Source organism: Netta rufina (genome assembly GCF_964035555.1).
Source record: "Netta rufina genome assembly, chromosome: 6".
NCBI lineage: Eukaryota > Metazoa > Chordata > Aves > Anseriformes > Anatidae > Netta > Netta rufina.
The window spans coordinates 12,318,779-12,342,458 of NC_140129.1; the positions used below are offsets into that span (position 1 = coordinate 12,318,779).

The 23,680-nt window shown below is 44.4% G+C and overlaps 1 protein-coding gene across 1 annotated transcript in view; it reads right to left on the reverse strand.

Moving 5' to 3' along the window:
• SLX9 (SLX9 ribosome biogenesis factor) overlaps positions 1 to 23,680 on the reverse strand; it is a 46,520-nt gene that overhangs the window by 8,385 nt on the left and 14,455 nt on the right. Inside the window, exon 3 of the mRNA XM_084289207.1 lies at positions 4,438 to 4,506. Coding sequence (XP_084145333.1) covers positions 4,438 to 4,506 — 69 coding nt within the window. The remainder of the gene's footprint in view (positions 1 to 4,437; positions 4,507 to 23,680) is intronic.

The window sequence follows — 23,680 nt, forward strand, 5'->3', positions numbered from 1 at the left end:
TTGCAGTTGTTCACTTAGGACTGGGCAAGTCAAGGTCTCACCTTCTTGGCTCATGGTAGAGCTTAAACAGGCATACACTGGATAAACTGGGCCCTTGGAAAAGGCTTTTCCTTGTAACCACGCTTACTAATCTCCTTGCAGCAGCTCTGACCAAGGCTGTGTGCACATCAGGATCCAGCACGTTACAGATGTCTCCCTTCTGAGCCAAGGGAGCTGGGCATAGAAGGCTGCAGGCTCCTGCCCCAGTCCTCCAGGCTCCCTGGTGTAGAAATTGGTCCTGCAGCTGCCCACGCCTTATGGAACCAGCAGGCCTCCTGGCAAGCCCCAGCAGAACATGTTCTCCTCCCAGAGAGCCCACAGAAGCCCAGCACTGTGACAAACCTCCAGCTGAGCTGCAGGACATCCCCATCTGTCCCTGACACCCCTTGGCGGCATCACCGAAATCAGCCAGAGATCAGCAGGATGCACAATCTCCTTTTCCTCATGCTACCGGGCCTGGAAACCCACCACATTGCCTTGACAACCGTGTGGCTGGTGCTATGGGGGACACAATGGAGAAATCCTACTTCATGCGCATGCATGGGAGAAGCGCAGAAGCGCAGGCCTCTGCTTATGGCCTTGGACAAAGACACACTGCGCTCCTCACAGCAAACCATACCCTTCTGACTCAAGGCAGCCAGTTTGTCAGCACTGTTTTTCCTTTACCACATCCATCTTCCTCTGAATCAGACAAACACAACGTGAACATATTGCAAGGATGAGCCTTTAAGCTAAGCTGCTAACTCCTCATTTGGACAAGATGGAGTGCAGTAACAGCAGTTACACAGCCAAGCACATCGACACAGAAAGGCCAAGGGCTTCCAACACCATGTGGCCACAGAAGCAGGACTAAATCAGCAGAAGTATTTTTGGTGGAAACATGAAAGCAGCCAGTCTACAGAACACAGGCAAGATGCCACTTGGGATTCTGGGTCTAACCCAGCTGCCTACATTCAAGAAGGATGAACTCAAATTCACTCGCTAGCTGCTTGTTCCTTCAGTATTTTTGTCTCATTTGCCCCCCAGCTAAGCTGTTTCAGTTGAAGAACAACAGTTTTTGATGAACTGCAATTTTTGCTGTACATGGATGTTTGTGACAAATCTGGATTGTAAATGCTTCTCTTCACAGCAATCCCTGCCAAGAACACAGCTTTCTGTTCTGCATCACTTCTTTTTTTGGTCTGGCTTTATGAAGCTGACTACTTCAGTGCTTTCATAAACAGTATGTGCTCAAAATTTTCAGACACCTGATTCTGCACAAACATCCCAAATTCTTTTCCTATGAAGTCTTCTGTGTCCAAGAAGCCATACGATATATGTATTTTGAAATGTGCATACTTCTAATCTCTGAAGCATTGCATAATTTTTTTCCATCTCTAGTCTCTCCTATGATTTATTGAAATGAAAATTTTCCAAGTTTTGCATTTGCACTAATGGACTGAAATTTAGTTCTCAGGGTCCTGGCATCCAATGTCAAGAAAGCAGCCCTGGGTTAAGAAGAGACAAACTCTTGGAAAGATTTACGACAGAAATTTAATCATAACAACTTCAGCAGTCAAAGCTGTGTTCCCTTTTGAGGGTGAGGGGAGGAGGCCAAGTAAATATGGCAAAACCAACAATAAGAAATAAGTTATCTGCATCAAATAAAAATCAATGAGTTTCTGCTTCAGTTGATCGAAGCTCCTTAAAGTCAGTTGAGACAATGTTAGAATGCCAAGCTTCATTCAAGAATCACCATCCCTAGAAATATCATTTCATTTTGTTCTGCCAGCTAATAACAACAGTTTTTCTTATTGATGTTTATATAAGCTCTTTCCAGCTGTTCTCATTTTTTCCTCAATAAAAAGCTGCACACCTGGTACTAAAATTTGCTTTTTTAAAAAAAAAAAAAAAACAAGTCTCAGGGATTTCTTACCCTCAGTAAAGCATTTGCCAGAGAACACTGGCCATAGATTTACTGAGGAAGTGAAGACAGACAACAATTTACATACTTCTGTGTCTCTGAAGCACTGCTAATAACTAGCATCTTCTTGGACAGAGGTAGTTTGACCTGAAATTTTCTATCTCAGTGTTCTTTGAAAAGCAAAGTGCATTTCATTTGTTTTCCCTCAGCTTAGTAATTTTAGAGCCAAGAGAGGAGAAAAGGGTCCATTGCAGGGCCAAAGCATCATACATAATCTTGAGGAAGACTAATGCAATAAAGACATATAAGCAGGAGGGCATGATTAAGAGTGTAAGAAGTATGCTTTTAGGCTCTCCTCATCTCCAAAGTGACTGACCTGAACTATGGGAGCAGTGCTGTCACCTAGCTCCAGGAGCACGTCCTCTTTCTTGCAGAAGACATAAGTCCCGTGTACCCCTTCTGCTGTTGATTCTGTGTCACAGAAAACTGCTGAGGGCTTACTTTTCTCCACAATATCTGGTACTGGTCACTGTTAGAGATAGGATATCAGGCCAGGAACATCTCAGCTGTGCTCCAGTAGTTCCTTCCAATGTTCCCCCAACAGTGTTAGATATACACATAAACAGAAAACTTTAAGAGCACCAAAACAAAGCTGCAGGCCAGCTGTTAGGACCACCACAGCCATCTATTTTTTTGCTCAACAGGAACAATGACGGTTGCAGTTGTGAATGGAATTTGTTGTTTAATGACAGGGAAGAAGCTTCTTTAGCAGTCATGGTGTTAAATTACCATCTTTTTTATGTAAGGGGAGACACCTCCACTGTGACTGGTGCAATGACAGGTTGATGGACCCAAGCTCAAAGCACAGTGAGAGCTCAGGAGCAGAGAGCATATGGTGCAGCAGAAAGCCACATTGCTCAACACCAAACACAGTCTGTCGGCAGTTCTGTTGGGCAGAAAGGTGTTAAGGGAAAAGCCTGTCCCAGGAACAGCTCCAGGTGGCAAGAGGAATCCCTCTGCTACTCCCCATGCCACCAGCAGTACCTCAGAAGCTGACGTGGAGAGGCTGCTTCTGCTGCCAGCAGAGAGATGCCAGTGAGAGAGGAGCTGTGACGTTCCCTGCTCCACCAGGTGAGGAATTGCAAGCCTCCTGCACACCCTCTCAAAAGGTCCCCAAACAAGACCACCTCCAACTGTCTTGCAGGATGAGGTTCCCTGACTCTTGGCTCCCACTGGCACCTGTAAGTGGGTCCCATACACAACTGCACAGAGAAATTAAGACCTGACTTTTAAAGATGATTCACCTTGGTGAAGCCATGCTGGATGTCTTAGATCACCTCTTTGTCTTTTATGTACCTTCATATTGCTTCCAGGAGGATCTTTTCCATGGTCTTGCCAGGCACAGGGGGGAGGCTTGCTGGTCTGTAGTTCCCCAGGCCCTCCTTTCTACAGTTTTTTAAAATGGGAGTTTTTTAAAACCAGGGATTTTGCCTGACTGCCAGGACTTTTCAAACATGATGGAGAGAGGCTTGGCAACTGTATCAGCCAATTCCTTCAGGACCCTGGGATGTGTGTCATCAGGCACCGTAAACTCGTTCAGCTCCATCAGGTGGTCTCGAACATGTTCTTCACTTACAGCAGAAGGGGCTTTGCTCCCCCAGCCCTCACCTACAGGTTCAGGGAAACAAGAGTCGTGGACTGGCAGTGAAGACTGAGGCAAAGAAGTTGTTGAGTACCTCAGCCTTCTCCATGTCTGTTGTTACCAGTTCTCCCTTCTTGTTTATCAGAGGGGTTACACTCTCCTTGGCCTTTCTTTTCTGAGAAATATACCTATAAGAATCTCTTCTTATCTTTTGCATCCCTTGCCAAGCTCAGTTCCATCTGTGCCTTGGCTTTCCTGATCCCATCCCTGCACATCCGGACAGCATCCCTGTACCACATGTTCCCAGGCCACATGTCCCTGCTTCCACTGCCTGTGCATTTCCTTCTCGTGCCTCAGTCTGAGCAGCAGGTCCTTGCACACCCATCCTGTTTTTCTTCCCTTCCTGCTTGCTTTCTTACACAGGGGAATTGAGAGTTCTTGTGCTCTATGAAAAACATCCTTAAAGAGTTGCCAGCTCTGCTCAGCTCCTTCGTCCCTAAGGACAGTGTTCCAGGGGATCCCGTCCACTAGGTCTTCTTTAAATAGCTGAAGGTTTTTAAGTAGTCACATTGCACATGGAGAAAGATCAAAAACAAGGACACAGACTGAATCTCAGTGTAAATGCCCTTTGGAGAGGGGGAAAAAAAAAAAAAAAAAGGACTTTTATCCCACATCGTGGGAAGCAGACTTTAAGGTTTCTGAGAAGTGTTCAGACTCCCTGACCCCCAACCCTCATCCTGCCACAACCCAACACTTTCAGCCACACCCCATCCACAAAAAAATCCACCAGGGTTACCCAGGATTACCCTGTGAGATGTCCCCCCATACAGCTGTGCTTTGGAGGAGTACTTACTCTGTAGCCATCTTTCTTTCCTCAGCTTCATTTTTTCTTTTTTTGAAAGAATTGGTTTTTCTTCTAAACCTAGAAAAAAAAAAGAGACATGAGATAGAGTTTGGCTTCTGCACACTAATTCTCTGCTGGACACTTTACAGAGATCGTCCTGCAGAGTCTGTAATCTTTTGTTCATCCTTTGTCGCCTTTGGATGTGTCAGTATGTTGGACAGGCTGCCCACGGACTTACATCACATCTCAACTCAGAGCTGAACAAATCAAAATTGGCTCACTGTCAATTAAGAAATACGAAAGCAATAAGATCAGATCAGCAGAAGTGGCAGCATAGGCCCTGTTTTTTTTGGTAGCTCAAGGCTTTTCACGAGAATTTTGCACCTCGTGTTCTGCATTCCCACAGGAACCTGGCCTGAGTAGCTGGCACCTCCTTCTGAAAGCTAGCCACAACCATTCATCACTCCACAGGCATCCATGTACCAAGACAAGTTGCCACAGATCTCTGTTAGGTCTGGGTTTATTTCCTTTTTGAGGCTGCATGAGCAACAGATTGCTAAACCAAGATAAATCTAATAAACCAGTGAGGACAGACTCAGAGCGCTTACAGTTTCCAGAAGTGGAAGCAAAAAGCAAGCTTCAGTCTGAAAATATGCGTACTGATAAAACTAGGAAGACAAGAAATACAGACTGCAGGCATGCAGGGACAGCAGGAAGGCCTTCTGACACAGCTGCTGGGCACCCACGTAAGCACTTGGCCCATCCTCAACTTCTGCCCAGACTGCAAGTGGCAGGCAGACAGAGGACTGGAAATGGTCTGAAAAACGCAGATTTGTGGCACCTCTAAGTAGCAGCCCGTTATTAATAGCTTAGAAAAAGGCTAACACCTACTATACACTAAAATAACTGCTATTTGGAAAACAGCGGTTAATTGCTGATATTCAATACCAAGGAAAAAAAAAGTCCCAAATGTTCTTATTAGAGATGCACTTCAGACACTACAAATTTTTATCTTATCTTCATTTTTTTTCTTAAAAAAAAAAAAAAAAAAAAAAAAAGACTTTATTCAACTTTTCTCATGAAACATCCTGTGAATACTGCTATAGGAATGCTAATAGAGGAATAAGCTCCCCAAACACTACTCCTCTCACCTTAGGCTACTCTTAAGCCTAGAAAAGAAAAAAAATGTCTTTTCTCTCCCCCTTCAAACAGAATTCAAAAAGAATAAAGGAATTTAATACAACTCTGAAAACAATTCACTGAAGACAACTTCTCTGAAGCTTCAAATCTTTCAGGATGATTTAAACAAAAGCAGGATCAGAACTCAATAATTTCAATGTGTGAAAATCAGAGCAGGCCTGATGAAGTCGGGGGGACTTTCACAAAAAGGCAGCAACAACAGCAACAAGTTGAGTTTGAGTTTTAAAAGGACACAGAGAATGAAGCAGACGATGCCTGAAGCAGCTGCTCTCCTGACTTCTTGCCCCAGCCAAGATCAATGCTGTGCGCGGTGGCAGAGATTCAGGCAAACACGAGCACATGGCACCAGTCTCCTGCCGTAATTGCATGTCCCCAGTAACCAGCTTCCCACTGTCATTCCCCCACACCATCACCACAAATTCCTCTGAATTTGCTGCCAGGGAAACAATAATGGATCACAAGAAGCCAAAATGTGAATAGCAAAACACATCCCAATAGTGTCTGAGTGGGTGCTGAGACTGGAAGCCTTCTCCCTGGATTTCTAGCAGATCCCAACTGCATGAGCAGTTTCAGATTCCAGAAGCAAAAGCACTGGGGAGATTTGCCCCCTTGTCTGAAAACATGCTCATTACTTCATTGGGAAAACAGCGCCCAGTGGGATTTGTTAATGAAAAAAATTCAGCCAGCTGGCCAATTCTAGTAATAACATCAATTCAGATATTTATTTATTTTTTCTCCCAAACAGCAGCAGAATATTTAAGGAAACACAAAAGCTGTTTTCTTGGCAGGAGCCCAACCTCTACAAGCACTCAGCACTGGGGCCTTGAGCTGCAGATTTCCAGGGCAGTGCCAGGGAAGGGTAGCATCCCTCCACGGTCCATGGGACATGGACTAGGTGGGCAGCCTAATCTATCTGCATTTTGGGGCTAATTTTAAGGGAGTATGGGGGTCAAATCTTATGGACCTATATTAATCTTGACAGAATGATGTTTGAGTGTTTATTACGACAGTTTTTGGATACTGTCTGACACATTAAAAACCACATCAGCCGCGACAGCCATGATATTTTCATTTTGTATATCCCTCCCCGCCCATCAAAAAGGGGTTTTTCTGTTGTTGCAAGTTGCCAAGTTGTGTTTGGCACCTTCCAGTGTTCCTGTGTTTGGCAGTGGTGAATGCCAAAGCCGTTGAAAATTCACTGGAGAACTTTTCTGTCAGAAGAGGCAGAATTCAGTTAGTTAATTAACAGCACAGGCTGTCCCCAGGTAGTCTTTATTTTTATTTAGCTTGCAAGCACCTCTGAGATCAGAAGTCAGACTGCAGCTCCATTTTAATTATTTTTCCATGAAATCTGGGGGGCTGGGGTTCTCTCCCTCCCTTCAGCCCATTCTGCATCTAATTTAACAACACTTGGCTTTGAAATTTTGTTCACGGGAAAAGGTTACCAAAACCATTTACATTAGCTGAGGGTAATTCACATATTGTAACTTGACAATTATTCCTTTTAGTGAGGATGTTTTTTTCCCCTCCCATCTGTACAGTATGAAACATCTTAAATAAAAACAAATTATCAAAACAGCAACACCTTTCTGCCTCCTACATCAAATGTTTCATACTATCCCTGGCAATTCTCAGGATCCTGCTTTCATGGCATGGAAGCAGGTTATTTCAGCACAACTTCATTTCAGGAACAGTTATGGGTTGTTTTTCTTCATTTGTTTCCGTTTCGTTTCTCATGGACTGCTGTCAAGGCATTTACACTAAAAAATATGTACTTCTCCTACCTTAAAAACTCCCAATTTGCCATTGCTAGGCATTCAGAAACGAACCGAGCACAGACACAAGACTGGGTTAAAGGCATAATACCCCAGGTTTCTCTAAGCCACAGGGTCTCACTTTCCAATTTTCAGTCCACAACGAAGGAGATGAAAACAGGGGCTTCACAGGCGTATTGAAACAGTTCCTGGAAATCACACTGGTTCAAGGATTCAGTTGTGAGCAGAAATATCAGACACAAAATTGCACCTGTGCTATACCGCACTGTAAGAGGGTTCTGCAACACAAGCATCCGCTCCTTTCTCACAAAGCTACAGCAAAGCACCAAGTCCCCTTCTGGTAAGTTATTAAAAAATAGCATGTAGTATTAAGCAGTATTCCCAGAACTCTGGTGATATGTAACAGTGAGGCAGCTGCTGCTTGAAACACAATATTTTGGCAAAACAGGGTACAGTATAAATTGAAGTTAAACAACAACAGATGTGTTAATTTCAGCCCCAGTTGTTTAACAGCAGCAAAAGCGAGCATATGCCTGCAGCTGCTGAATAAATTCACTGAAGAAATTTTGCAAAGAGTACATCCAAAAGCAGAAGACTGGGTGGGTTTTCTGTTGCTGGGTTTTTGATTGGTTGGTTGTTTAAAATTACATAGTGTGACTTGTAAATTGTCTCTTATGCTTTTTCACTGGAAGGGCCTGAGAAACAGCAAAACACTTGCATTTCTCCCAGTCTCCTGGTGGAAAGCAACCGTGGTGTGACCTGACAGAAGTCCAAGCAGAAGCCTGAAAGTGTTCTTTTTTTTTTTTTTTCCTGCAAGAAAACTGACAGACAGAACAAACCAGGAAGAAAGTCAGCCAAAATGCTCCCCAGCAGTGAGGCAGCACTCCCTGGGCATCCTCATCCCATGCAGCAGCTCAGCTCCCAACAAGGTGACTTCAAGTTCTGCTTCTCCTCCAGAAAGCACTGCTCCAGAATTGTCTGAGGAGACCAGGGTACATGGGATTAATGAGACCTAGATGTGAGGTGGTGTGGGGACATGGTTTAGTGGGTGATATTTCTGTTAGGGGGATGGTTGGACCAGATGACCTTGGAGGCTTTTTCCAACCTTAATGATTCTATGAAGGCCACGGGCAGGGGGTTGATATTCTGGCTATTTGGCCCCTTACTCTTAGAGAAGCCCCCAGAGACAGCTTAGTAGCCTGCACAAAACGCACAGAGACCATGGCAGGGAGTGTTTGGGTTTTACAGACCTCAAGTCCTGGCACCCTCAGGAGTCTTGGAAAACAAGATTGAAAAGCGTATGATAGCCCTTAATGGGACAGGACAGGTTTCACCATGGATACAGCATCTGCTTTTTATATTCCAGAACAAGCTACATTATTTTCGGTCATGTTTTATCCTTACACCAGCACACAAGCTTTCCTTCTTCCCCCAGTGAGAGAGGCATGCTATTTCAAATACAATCTGCATTCCCAATCCTTCCAGAACCACAAGGTTATTTAAAGAGCCTACTTCCAAACCCCACTTCGCACCAAAAGCAAGGGGTGACTGATGTCCTTATATTGATGTCTGCTACAACAAGCAGAGAAAACTCACCAGCCTGCCTCTGAGGGCAACTTAATGGCCCCAGCCACCACAGAGAGAAGCAGCAGCTGGGCTTTGTTCACTTTCTTTATCACCATTGAAGCTTAAGATTCAAGTCTTCATGAAGTGCAAGACTGAAGCTGAGGCCAAAGTCTGCTTCAGACAGCACCAGGGGGGCCACCATATGTTTCCTTCCGTCTCCTGAAGGACGGTCTGATCTGCTCAAGATATTCCATAAGAAACAACCCAGCACAACTCTGCCAACTCCAGGCTATAAAGCTGATGAACTTGTACACCAGTATCGAACATTACGATAGAGGTCAAGCAACTTCCTCTGTTGTAATTCAGACACAGGGGACAATGGGGTTATGCAAAGCCCTTGAGTCCTGACTCTGAGTGTGGAGATGTCACTGAGAGCATGGGCAGCCCTCCCTTCTCGAGGATGCCAGCCTTCTTGGTGTAACTGCACCCAGCCCTAGTGCAAGTTTTACAAACAAGCTGCACGTATACCCCCTTGGGAGCATACCAATGTCCCTGCTTCCTGGTCCTGCGTGGAAGGACACTGGCCCAAGAAGATCTGCAGTATCCGTTCCACTGCCAATTCCCAGCCTTGTTTGCAGAAGCCTAGCAAGTTGCTCCTCCTCTCCTCTGGCACACACGTTATTTATGTGAAATAGCACAGGTGCTTGGGGCATGAAGCACTACACCAGTGCATGCGTTCGTAGCCTGGGTCACACACGGTGGGAACCAGGGCTCACAACTGCCACGTTACTATCCTCATCTCTGCCACAGACACTTCTGGCCTATTTCTTTCTCAAGTTTTGTACAAGCTGACGTTTCTTCAAATGCAGCAGAAAAATAAAATTCTGTTCCCTTCAGCAAGACAGCTGGCACTTTTTCTCTGCAGAGACGGTTTCTAAAAACATCCCTAGAGATCCAAGAGTTCAGGCCCTTAGCTCTTATTAGCATGCATTCTCAAATGCCATGCTTCTAGTTGAATAAATTCAAAATATCTTTATCATTTTCCAGATTGCATATAGGGGCACAAAGAAACTTATAAGGGGGCCTCTGTTTTTAACGCTTTCATTGTGCAAAGGTGACTGACAAATGTAGTAACTTTAATGTGAAAAGACTACAGAGACAAGGAGATCAGCTCTAGGAAGAGGTAGTGATGAACACTGCAAGTGTTATGCCATATGTAAAAGGTCTAGAGGAAAGACAGAGAGAATACATCCCCATTTATAAACACTGACCTTTGAGAAAGGCTTGCAGCAAGGGCAGACCACACTGCTACAAGGTACTGGGAATCTCTCTGCTGAACTCTACGTGGAATCGTAATGCAGTTAGTTAAAAGATTCATGGAAAATTAGCAAGAAAGATCAAAAACAAACGAGGGAGGTTAGACCTGACCACCTCCTTAACACCTGACCATGCAGAGTAGCAGGGTTTTGTTTTCCAATTAGTTTTCCAGACAGAAAGAGCATTAGAAGAACTGAGAGCCAGAGCCTCTCAGCTCTGCTGCAGAACATGACCCTCCTTCCCTGGTCGGTGTGATTTAGACAGGTCCAGTCTCTCATGAGCCCATCCTCAGTTTGTGTAGGAAGGAAAGTGCACAGATCTGTGGCTCCCTTCTCAGAAAAGACCTGCCCTTGCAAAAATAGTATTTGAAAAGTCACCTTGGCAACAGAATTCCTTCAAGCACACATACATAAGGCAGTGACTCATAGGTTTGCCATCACAACCTGAAAACAAGGTACCAGGAACACAGGGAGGTGTCATTCTCAGCTGCCTACCTCCTGCAGCCAAGTATTTTTAAGGTTTGTAAAAAAAACCCATGGGCACCCCCAATATGAATGACCAAAGCAAACTGCACGGAGTCCACAGTCTGGACAGCCCAACAAGTCCCCATCCACAGAGGACAAAAGCTTATATAACAAAGAAAGATATAAAGACATTAGTGTTGGCACTGTACTTTGGATAGGGAGCAGTGGGAGGAACAGCAAGATCAAATAAAATACACTTTCTATAAAAGCTTAGACAGCAATAAATATCTGGAATGAGGTTTGCTCCAAGACCAAAATTGATTCATGTTTACCAATGGAGAAATTCCATCCTTAGGGCTTACTAAGGAAGACAGAATAGCGAAACACTGCTGAGCTTTTTGACAATGCCTCGCAGGTTGGTATTTTAAAGAGATTTTCCTCAAAATATCATTTCCATTCCCACTAAAAAGATTATACTTCACTATAGTCTCATTTGAGGAGTTTGAGAAATTAGTAGTTCAGTATCTTCTGCAGTATTAGATCTTGTAAGATCTCCATTTGAAAGTAGTACACTATTTTATTGCACCCGGTGCTTGTAATTTACGCAAAATGTAAGAAAAAAAGTTAATTTACTTGTCTTTTAACAGTATATTAGCTACTAGATAACTAAATGGACATTGTCTAGCGAAGTCTGCAATCAACAGCAAAGAAGAAAAATCCACATGAAAGTTTGGTGCATTGGAAACGCTTGATCCTTCAGCTCACACGGATCTGCTCCATGTTTCGCGGCCTACAGCTTCCTTACGAGGGGGAGTGGAGGGGCAGGCGCTGATCTGTTCTCTGTAGTGACCAGCGATAGGACCTGAGGGAATGGTGTCAAGCTGCAATAGGGGAGGTTCAGGCTGGGTATCAGGAAGAGGTTCTTCACTGAGAGGTTGTCGTGCACTGGAACAGGCTCCCCAGGGAAGCAGTCACAGCACCATGCCTGTTGGAGTTTAAGAAGCATTTGGACTGTGCACAGCTAAATACACAAAACTTGATTGAAGGCTGCACCTTCAATCCTCCCTTTGCATCTATTTCTACATCGCTACACATAAAGGTGTACAAAGAGATGCTGTTTCTCCAGCAACATGCAGCTTAAGTTTCCCATACAGGCCAAAAGAGCTGCTCTGTCCTTTCCCCACAAGGAATTTACCAGAGGAGTGCACAGCAACCCAAGGCTGTCAGAACAAGCCATACATTTAAATGTGGCAAAGAGTAACAGCGACAGCACGGGTATCCCTGGGCTGTGAGAGTTTGCAGCCAGTCGGCAGCGTTTTCTGTAAAGCACAATGTCCTTTGGCTGGCTGCTGAATGCCGTCTGCTCTCCACGCAGAAGCACACAGAAACTCAGCATGGGTTTTGCAAAAACAGTAACGATAGGCAGCAAATTCTCTCCCTGGCTTGGGAAAACCCATGGTCAGAGTACACATTCCAAAGTACCACATTCCAAATTCAAACAAACTCAGAACTTCAGAAAATGTGAACTGAGATTCCCAAACTATCTTGATCAAAATCCTTTTGTTTTGATGCTTTCTACTTTAGCTTGTTTGTTTTGGAAATGCAATGTTGCAAAACAAAACAATTTCAAGGCTTCTTCCTCGTTTTCTTTGATTATTCCTCACAAACAATTCAGGCTTGCAAATGAAGTTTTAGGCATTTTTTTTTCCAATAGAAATGCAGATCAGGAACAACAAGAAAAAAAAACTCCTTAAGATTCTCCTACAGTAACCAGACATCCTGCAGCACAACTCTGTCAGGCATCTTAAACACAGGCAGAAGATGCTGTATCTACACTACTAGAATTAAAAAAAAAAAAAACATTGTACAAAGTTCTGTGCTTTAACTGACATCAACAGCATTTCTCCAAAGGGGGAAAATTACACAGCAAGCCATTGTGTAAGTGGTATTTCTAATGCCAAAACCTCTCACACTTTTCCATGCAGCACTCAAGCTTGGTTTCGTGTATGGCTACTTCCAAGCTTTGAATCTAAATGTTCTCCTAACGTTAACGCCCTACAAGTCAAGTCACGGGTCAGCCCTCTCCACACAGGGCAGGATATACCATGAGTAGAGTGGTTTTGAACTCCACAGCCCACCCACTCTATTCTAGGAAAGCTTAAGTATTTACGTAAGTATTACTTAAGTATTTGAAACTACTTCTGGCAGTTTTGTTCAGATGGCCAAGACTGATTACTCCCAGTACCCAGAGAGGGAGATGGACCAGTTATAACAGCTGAATATTCGCAGCTCATCATCAAGCACTTGCTATACCACAACTGTGCTGATTTAAACAGCCATGTAATAGGCTAACCTTAAATTTAACCCCCCTAACATTTTAAAACCTTCATAACAAAACCGGGTTGAGCTCATGAGGGATCACAGTAATTAAAAGGGAGGGACACGAAAGGGAAAGCTCTGTACCTCCCACCATGTTCACTGAAGTCAGGCTCCATGACACTTCTATATGCTGCTTGTAGCCCTTGCTAAGCCAGCACAGGGACACAGTTTCACATTAAGCACACAGCTCATATTAAAGATGTTCTTTGACCAGAGGTTTTCAAAGATTTTTCATGGGCAGAATCCAGTGTGATCTGGTACCAAGGCATCAGAGCAGAGAAACCTTTTTCCCCCCATTTGTGCTTCTTAAGTCCTGTATCCACAATGTCTTTCTGTAGTCTCTCCGCAGGTCTAATGAAGGCACAGGACTTTGAGCGGAGTGGAGGCCACCAGGGGGCAAAGAAGACAACTTCCATCTATCTGCACACTCTGTAAGAAAAGACCTGGAAGAGGAAGGTATCTTACAGTGAACAACTGATCAGCTCCCCAGTCAGGTCAGTCCCTGAAAGCTACTCAACTCCATCCAAGTGGAAGAGATGTTAGCATTTACCAGGAGGTCTCCAAAAGGTGGGATATTAACTACAAGTATTTCAGCTTGGCTTCCAGCAAACGAGAAGATTTAGCAGTAACCAGTGGGGTGGCATAGGGCTTCTCCTGGAAATTTATGGCCAGCAGAAAATAACAAGAAAGAAACAGCACCAGCAAGTTAGCGATGCTCAGACCATCACTGACAAAAGGACTCAGAACTGTAAAAGACTAAGATGAAAGCAAAGAGCACACGCACACTACTACTTAAACTGTTAGGTACCAAACATTATTGGAACGGCACATTGTTATACATAATTAATATATGAATTAATTTGTCTGCTGAGTGCACAGTGATCAATACTTAATTTTATTCCTAGGCAACACAACAACGTCAGCCAGGAATTGAACTGAGTAGACAATGCAGATACATAACTTCAGGGTAAAAACAAAAACCATCACAAGAGCAGCAGTAAGTGGGACCTGCACAGAAGTCTCAGCAGCACATGCAGAGCAGAGAGATTGTATCACAGACATCTTCACAGTGAAGGAGGAAGCACAGCTTAGCTGCAAAGGTCAGAAGAATGTCATAACTGGCTGAAAGGACAGGTTCAAGTGACAAAGATCTTGTGCAGAGGGGAGGAGGAGAAAGGCAAGGACAGGTACGGAAAGGGCAGAAACAGGGACATTCAGTGTAGTGAGACATGCACAAGGCACTAGTAAATATACGATGAGGTTTGTCTTCTGACAGATCAGTCCAGGGCTGCCAGGCAATGAATGTCCTGGTGAATCCAAAGTACACAGAAAGCCCACCTGGGCAGAACCCGGGCAGCAGCAGGGGGCCGTGCTTTCAGGAGGGCAGGGGGACCATTCTGTTCATTAGTAGTTAGCAAATAAGTTGAAGTCTGCACAGCTTTCAGTTGCGAGAACCATAAGCCCTGTCCTAAGTGTTGCAATCTTGTCCTAAGAAAAAAGGATTTGCCAAGTGGCCCTGACTGAATATACTCCTTTAATACCATCACAGCAAGGAACCAGCTCAGAAAGCCTTTTCAGCAAGGCCGTGCTCTCAGAAGGTAAAGACACTTGACCAGTAGGAATGAGCACCTTGTCTCCATGGTCCTGAGAACTATATGGTCTTCAGCTCAGTATGCCACTAAGCTCCAAGCACAGTGGCAGAGATATGACAAGGAAGCTGAAATGAGATCTCTCTTCTCCTCCACCCCCCCCCAAACCTTCCATTAAGCCTCTGTCAAGCTGGGATTCCAACAGCCAACAAATTGTTCCAGGAAAACACATCAGGCAAGAGACAGAAAGCCTGCGGTGTAGGCAGCCACACCTAAGGTATGCGGTCCTCAGCCTCTGATAGACTCATGCATCAGAGGAGGAGCCCTGATTTAACAAACTCTCCCTTCAGTAAATCTCATTTCTTGGCACACTGGCAGCCCCTTCCACAACATGTCTGTACAGGCCATGTTTGCAGCATGTCACTCCATATGCTAGTGCCCCACCTACTGTTAAAGAGATTGCTCCCCTCAAGCAGCAAACGCTGGAGCGCAGCAAGACCACTTGCTCCTGCACAAAACTCAGGGACCCAACATTCACATTAAAAATCAGAATAACTTACCTGCAACACAACTGGGAGAGAACTAATTTATGTCTCCAGCATGGCTTTTCGCCAGGATGCAAGTCTAATACAAAGACGGGACTGCCAATACAGGCACACTCCTCAAACTCTGCTGAGAGGCTCAGCGGGAGTCTGGGGAGCAGGGAAGGGGTCTGCAAGGTGCTGACCTGCCCCAGGGGACACTAAATGACATATTGGATTGCTCATCTCTAACGGAACAAGAGGAAAAAATAATCCACTGTGATCGACTGCTCTGTTATTAGCGACAGAGAGACAGGGCTGTTTCCTCTGGAAAGATCGACATGCAATGTGCAGCGGTATCAATACCAGCGGCATTATCAGCACATGACACTCGGAAACTTGGCATGGAGACAGGAACAGGCAGGCTCCAAGAGAGAGCAGCTTTGGGTGTAGGGAAATGAGAGCTTAGCTTACCTAAGAGCTTGCTGCAGCACCAGAACAGCAATCCTGACCCCCTTCCACCATGCCTTCCCCACGGCCTCCTTCCCCAGCTCTGATGTGCAAATGCAGTGTGCAAATGTAGCTTACTTTCACCTGGGTTAGTTCTCTGCTAGTTTAGTAAGCGGAACCAAATCAAGTCAACATCAGGCCAGGAAGACCACCTGGTCAGGAGCAAGCCACCTCATTTCAGGAGCAAAAAGTTGTTTCGAGACAGATGAACTGATCATTCAGACTTCATCCCAGAGATGTGAAGCACCTTTAATGTGTTAGAGACAGAACTTGAAATATATGAGTAGCAACACTTCTCCAGGCCAACTGTTACCTTTATTCTGGCCTGACATGAAAGAGCAGAGGAGCACTCCACGTGAACTCACAAGGCAGGACAGAGGGACGCACGAAGAAATGCTTGGGGCTGCAGGAATAGAGGGGTTTATTCATATAACATATGGTTTCTTCACGTAATGTGGAGTACAGCTGTGAAGCACCCTGTCCACTTCTAGGATATTGTGAACGCCAAGTATTTCTGTTCTACTTACAGAGGTTCAAAAAAAAAAAAAAATCAATTGGACAACTCTGCAAAAGAACAGAAGCAACACTGTACTGAGATGATGTCTTGGTTCAGAAAAATCTTAAAACCACAAGTTGCTCAAGAATGAAAACTATTTTGAGGAAAGTACTGCTTCTGGGAAGTATTGCAGCTTTCCACTGCTGATTGCTGCCAAGAGGTAGGATTACCCAGCTTGGCTATCCTTTTGTTCTGACCCAGCACACCCAGTTGTGTAGGAAGGTGTATAAGATCTTGTCACAGTTAGAGGTTCAGCAGTGATGACAGGAAGAAGTCCTGAGCTGACCAAACCCTGATAAATAAGAGAAGCATGGAAATCATTGCTTCGTGTCTCTGGCCTAGAGATCTAGCTTGGTATTACCAGCGATGGGCACGACACTGGAAATTAAGTACAATTTCAGCAGTTTGACTAGTGAGGATCATTATTATTGGTTGTTGCTACAGTTTCTTTCACAGATGTCCCTAGACCAGAAAACCCTCAATGATCTACTAAAATCATGCTAAAAAATAATGTGGGGATGAAAGACTGCAATCTGGGAATATTATTGCCTTACACCTAAATTACTCTAAGAAGATCAGCTGAACTGTCATGGCATGTGATAAATCTATTTGAAGTGCAGAGAGAAGTCCTGCCCTCTGCTTTTTGCATGCCATCAAGAGCCCAGGTGTGAAACAGCTATTTATATTTTCGGACAGAAGCAGAAAGGCTGACCTGGATCCTGAAATGCATCCTGATTTCAAGGTTCTAGGTTCATTCAAATCAAGCAATAAGAATGCACAGCTGTGCTGTTTTGAAAGCCAAGACCGTGTTTAGGCTCCGCATTGCTGAAAGCAAAGGACAAAGCCAATTGGCCATGGGCCTGGCTGACCTACCTTAATCCTTTGCCTTGTAGACCCAGCTCCCCCACCCAAAGGAACCAAATAAACACCTAATTCTCACCATCAGAGAAGGAGATGAAGAAACTAAGCTCCTAAAACATCCCAGTACTTTCTACTCTGAACAGCTGCCAAAAAGTGCAGAACAGAAGCAGTATCAGAAACAGCTCAGAAGGTCAACATCAAACCAGCAGTTTTTGACCTGCATGAATACCAGCCCATCCAAAGCCTGAAAATAATTTTTCGTCCTCTCCCATTTCACATTTTCCTTTAATGTTTCCAGCTACAGATTTCTCAGTTGGGTTCTGCCTCTTCCTGAGGACCCAATTAGAAGAACAGACAGCCAAAAGGCAGCTTCCACTACAGGGAATAAGGCAACATGTGGCATGGGAGAAGGAAGGCAATCAGAGGTATAGAGCTGGTTGGAGTTGACTTGACACCACAGCTTCCTTTCCACGCCAGACTTAACTCTTCTGGAGTAAAAATGGAAGAGTCCATGTTGTTAGACCATGGAGAGAGTTAAGGAGGGAGGAACAGCTGGCAAAGGAATCTTAATAGGAAAACTTGAATGCATGCTCTGAACCGACAGCTTTTTGGTATGAACCCTGAACATATTTCCCAGATGCATGTGTTGAAAGAGTTATGATAAACACACCCTAAGATCTCTTCCCTCTCTTCCTCACTGGTTACTTGGGAAGCAGCTGAATAGTTTAGTCTCTTGGGGCAGAAATATCCCTCCTCTTGTCCCACAATCCTGTTAACTGTCCGACAAATGAGGCACCTCCACAGTACTCTCCTGCTTTCCTACTCACTCCCTAGGGGTACTGGAACATCAAGACTTTCCTCTCAATATGCAGCAAGAAGATTTTGGTAAAAGATCAGGCCACCGAGACTGACAAAACGCAAACAGAATATCAGCTCAAAATTGTGCCAGGAACCTGGTGGTAAGAGGCTATGCAAACACACAGAGGATACAGGAGCTTTCAGGTACAGATGAAAGGGCACAGAAGAAAGTGTCTGAACGGGCTCTTTCAGTCCAGTTGAAGCAAAGAAAGCCAGAGAGAGTTCCTTTCCTTTGCAAGAAGAAGTATACTCTATGCACACCTACTGCATGCTGTCTGAGCATCTCAAACACAAACGTTTCAAAGGTGCGTGCAGAGTGCCCTGCAAATGGAGGAGATACCCAGGGGAAGACTGAAAGCCTTAGTTTGTTTTAGAAGTGGACATAAGGTGAGAAGGATTGTTATGGCAGGCGGCCACATAATGTAAGACTTTGCAGTGTGCAGAGAATGATCACCAGAACTGCATTTGCCAGAGTCACTGTGTGGACAACAGTTCTGTTAGCTAGGTCAGGCAGCTTCCTATTCATTTCAGTCCTCTGTGTAGGATAGGCTGAAATCTAGTCCTACATAACCTCACATAAAACAGATAACAAGATGGAGGTTTGTGATTAATTAAGCTAGCAGAGAATAAGAGGAGAGAAACAGTGAAACCGAAAGGCATATCCTGCCTGCAGCTTGATGGTACACAGAGACTGAGCTATGTGAGTAGCTACATGAGTACATTAAACCGTAACAAAATGGACATAACATTTAACCTGAACTGTTGCAAAAATCCTGCCATATAATATAGGGTAGAAATCTATCATTGCTGCAGCTCCATAGCGCTGCAGACACACCATGGCAGGGCTGGGGAAGAAGGGAGGATGTGGCAAGAGCTCTCTTCCTTCAGGTCAAAGCTTGCCACACGACAGCTCACCTCAAAAAAAAGGAAACGCCACTTCCTGCAAGTCAGCAGTATATGCAGGCAGGACAAGTTTTATCATACTGACACAGATGTGTACACACCTTCATCTCTAAAAAACACAAGTTATCATGAGAAATGTTATCTTTATTCAAGATCATTTTGTGTTTGTTTTTTTTTGTAAACATGTAAGTCAAGTCTTAATTCGGTAGACCAGTGCCTGCAATTTGTTAATGCTGTTCGTAATCTTTACCTTGAATTACAGATTCTATCTCCTGACCATTTCAAATCCAGTATAAGAGTCTGATTATTTTCTATCATATATGGCTTCGTAATATTTGAAGCTAGAAATAGCTATTTAGTATTTGCCATGATGAAGCAATCACAGAAATAAAAATTGTCACACAGCAGAACCAAGAGCACGTGAAGGAAATTACTACCTGCAGAATGAACTACCAAGTCTTTTGACAGGACAAGAGGCAGTGGACATAAAAATGAAGCACACGAAGTTCCATCTGAACATCAGGAACATCAGGAAATGCTTTTTTGCACCCCCCCCCCTTTTTTTTTTTTTAAACAGTGCATGTGACCAAGCACCAGCAGAGGTTGCCCACAGATGCTGTGGAGCCTCACTCACTGCAGATACTTAGAAGTATCTGAAAGGACTGCATTTGACTGCAAATGCTGGTTTTGGTTCAGATCTCCAGGTTGGCTAATAGCTTTTCCCTTTAATGTGAGACATGTCTGTCCCTGTGCTAAAGATGTTCAAGTGATTCCTGGCATCACCTTCTACACATTTACACATTTACAGTCAGGCAATGCCTGTGCACCACTGTAAATAAAAGCAGAAGCAGGAGTTACTAGAGATGCTTCCTTAACTGCTCTGATCAGTCCTCATAAAGTAATTGCTCTGAACCTTACTTAGAGCTCACTAAGGCCACAGCAAAATTTCCACTAGGTTACTTTAACTCTTGATTAATTCTCATTTCCTGGCAGATTTTCTTGGATTCTTTAACATCTCTGCTCTTAGAGCTTCCTGTATTATGGACTCTTTTCCCCACTCTTAGCATGCCACACATTGACAGGGAAATGAAAAAAGTAATCACATGTCAGAGCTTGCCCTTGATTTTTAAGTCTTTGTAGTAGATTAGTGTACTGCGCTCTTCCCACCCCCATGCTGTCCTATCTATTGCACAACTGCACGTCAAGGAGTTAATCCAGCCATCTGCAGCTGTCAGAGTGCCTGCACACCAAGAACCCAAACACTTAACAGTTTGAGAACATCAAGGGAACAGAAAGGCCAACTGCATCTTCCGTCATTTAACACCCATACGTTAAATGTCATCATATTTACTTCTTTTTACCTGACAGCCTGCTGCTCAGTCAACATAAACAAGACGACTTGGGCTCCAGACACGGAGAAGAGCTCGACAACTCAGCCTGTGTAATGCCTGCAGTCTTTCATTATTTACATAATCTAAGAATTGTTAGCTGGATATTTGTCACGTTTTCTTCAGCTGGTTCCCACATCACTTGCGCTGCAAATGGCTTTATAAACAGCCACACACAGATGACTGACTGCAACACTGACAGAAACGCAAAGTAGGAAGGAGGGTGAAAGTATCTGAGGAAGCTTTCCAAATTGTTTGTGACAGGCACATCTTTGACCTCCAGCTCGCTTCTTACTGCTCACCTTTGCCTGCACACAGTTTGGCAACAAGCAACACAGAGCAATGCCCTTGCATAACATTGCTGGCACCTCATTACCCCCATTCTTTCCCTCTCCTGTTTTTGTGAAGCGTGTATAGCAGATCTTAAAACTTAACAGTATTCAAAGAATGGAGTTGAAGAAATAATCACTTTGGGAAGTACAGGGCAAGTAATCCAGGCTGTTCTGATCTGTCATAGGGTGAAAAGGTGACTCAATCCCAAACTTGAGCACCTGCTGCATCTGGGTATCCTCTCCCAGACGTATGCATGTGGCCATGCATACCTGTAAACTTTCAGTGTAAACTGAAATTCACAATGGAAACACTCATTCCAGGAGGTGCCCAACACCTCAGGTCTCTCTCCCTCCTTATGGGTACAGTCTGCCCCACAAGTGGAACTGGTCCAAATGCTGCTTCACCACCTCTTACAGTCTCCGACATTTCCAATTGCTGCTGTTTTTGTGCTGTCTCAACTGCTCTTCTGCTTCAGCAAACAATTTCGAGCTCCCGAAAGCCCTGAGGCACTAATATGATCACCAGCTCTGCCATCTTATGCAACACGCTAGTCTGACATCTCGCTCTCTGGACAGCCCTATGTGCCCACCCCCCACTTCTGCCTGGCTCCAGGGGACACACGGACACAGCCCCACAGCTCAACCAAGCCCCTGGACAGACCTCTCTGGACACCTCCTAAAGCATTCCTCACCTCCTGCCAAAGCTCAACTTTATGACCCTGCTGTGTACCCTTATCTTTTCTGTAACGATTTTCACATCAGACAATTTCCTTTTTTCAAACAAGATTTAAATTAGAGCAAGCGTCTCTAATCAAGTATGCCCTCTTGGCTCGCTTAAATGAAGATAAAATCCTAAAAGAGAAAAATGAAGATCAGGGCCCTCTAGGAGAGGAGCAACCTATTGTTTTCCCCATACTATCACCTCTCCCCCTTTCTTTTATTTGAAGCTTCCAAGACAGGATCCATCACCCACTCTGGAATGACATTCTGTTGTTAGAATCTATTTCAAAGCAAGGGAGTTTTACAGGATGTCAGGACTCCACTGCACTGACTGCACTGAGCTTCACGCTGCCAGCAGCATGCACAGACCGTAAGAGGCCTCAGCAGATGGCACGCACAGCTGCACGGCGTTCCTAACATCAGCAGAAACGGGCGCTCTCACCACAGCTCCATGAACCCAACAGGCTGAGGAGATCAGCAGCTGCCAGCAGAAAGCTGCTGTAAGGACAGCCGTGTTATGAATAGAAAGCAGGGGCTGAGGAAGAACAGAGTAGGTGTGAAAACAGAGTAGGTGCTGACGTGACACACCCTGCTCTCAGCTTTGAGGGCTGCCAGACGTTTGGTGTTCCTTGAACTTAGCACCAAAACAGAGAGCCCCGTGTTCCTCAAACAAACAACAATAAAAAAAGACTACACACCCTTTCAATATTTAAGTCTACCATGCTCAAAATACACCTATTGAGAACACCAGCATTCCCAACAAAATGCCTGGTTAGTTCTCAGAAGAAGAGAGAATTTCACTGTAAGGGGGAGCAGCAAGTTCTTCTACATTGCACTGGGGACACGTGCAGGGCGAGCCCTTCTTTATGGTTATGAAGGCTGCTGGCACAGCCCTGTGTCTGCTCATTTCCTGATACATACTAAACAGCCAAACAGGTTTAGACACCATGCACCTACAGTCCTATCACCGGTCTTATCACTGTAGCAGAAGACTGAGTTTAATCTCTTTATCCTACCGACAGGATATTAATTTTTAACTCAAATGCCAAGAGCTGCCCAGTGCTATGCCATATTTTTCACGTTTTTCTGGCTTTGTTCAACATCTCTTTCCTGGCAAGGAACTACCCACTAGTCCTACCTTTGCTGAGGTGTCACAATTAAGACATGAAGAAACGCCAGCTTCTTGGTGGATCCCAAACCCAGAGTGGAAGGTGTAATTTGGACTTCTCCAGGATGTAAGAGCGATCCAAGCTGCTGTGCCAGGAATAAAGCTTGCCAGTATCAAGAAGGCTGTAACACTTGAGAGGTTCATGGGCTTGAATACTGCCACCCTATAAAATATGATAGGACAGAGCAGGGCAGCCAAATGCTGTGCTAGAGCCCCCCACTCATGCGACCTGTGGCTCTAGCCTCAGCAGAGCATGTGAAGATGTGTCCCTGAGGGTGATGGACAGGAAGGGATGGAAATCTGTGAGACCATGTGCAGACACACAACACATTCTGGGAAAGACAGAAAGGAGTTGTGTCCCCCCAGACAACCCTCACACACTGACTACCATCCTGGGCCAAGGAGCTTCAGAAAGATGAAGCAAAGGTTCACAAAACCTATTTGTACACCCTCTGAAATATTGATTTTTCTTCTAGTTAAAATAGTTTGATTCTTCAGAGCACCTTGCAAAATCAGGGCCATCTGTTGGAAACCAACAGCTAATGATGCTAAAACTGAAAGTGCTAGAACTACTAAAACTGCTCAAACTGCTATTCCAGCTGCTGTGAACTAGCTTACATATTCCAAAGAGGTTGCCAGCGTGCAAAATATTTCCCACAAAGAAGAAATACACTGAAGATTTTCGGTCCTAGCCAGGATTTCTACACAGCTCTTTCTGAAAGCAAAAATATACTAGCTGCCAAAGGGAAAACAGGGCTACAGCCTTCTTCTATGGATGTTACATAATAAATAATGCATTTCAGTATGGTGATGTTGGGCTCCAAATCCCAGCCTCACTTACCCTGTAAAGACTATGCCAAAATGATTTATAGTATTTATATATTATGGAGTATGTGCATGTTGGGGGGGGTACTATCAGATCTCATTTAAAGATTACATTTAGATTAAAAAGTCTGGTTCTTTAAGATTTTCTTCAAGCAGAAAAATGTAGCAGCAGCAGCTGGGGTACAGCAAACAAATCAATATATCCATATTGACATATAGGTCATATAAGAATTAGGATGAGCAAAAAACCCGTTAGCTGTGAAACATTCCTTTGAATGCTTTTTCTTATAGGGTGTTAGCTGCTTGTGGTTCAATGCTCA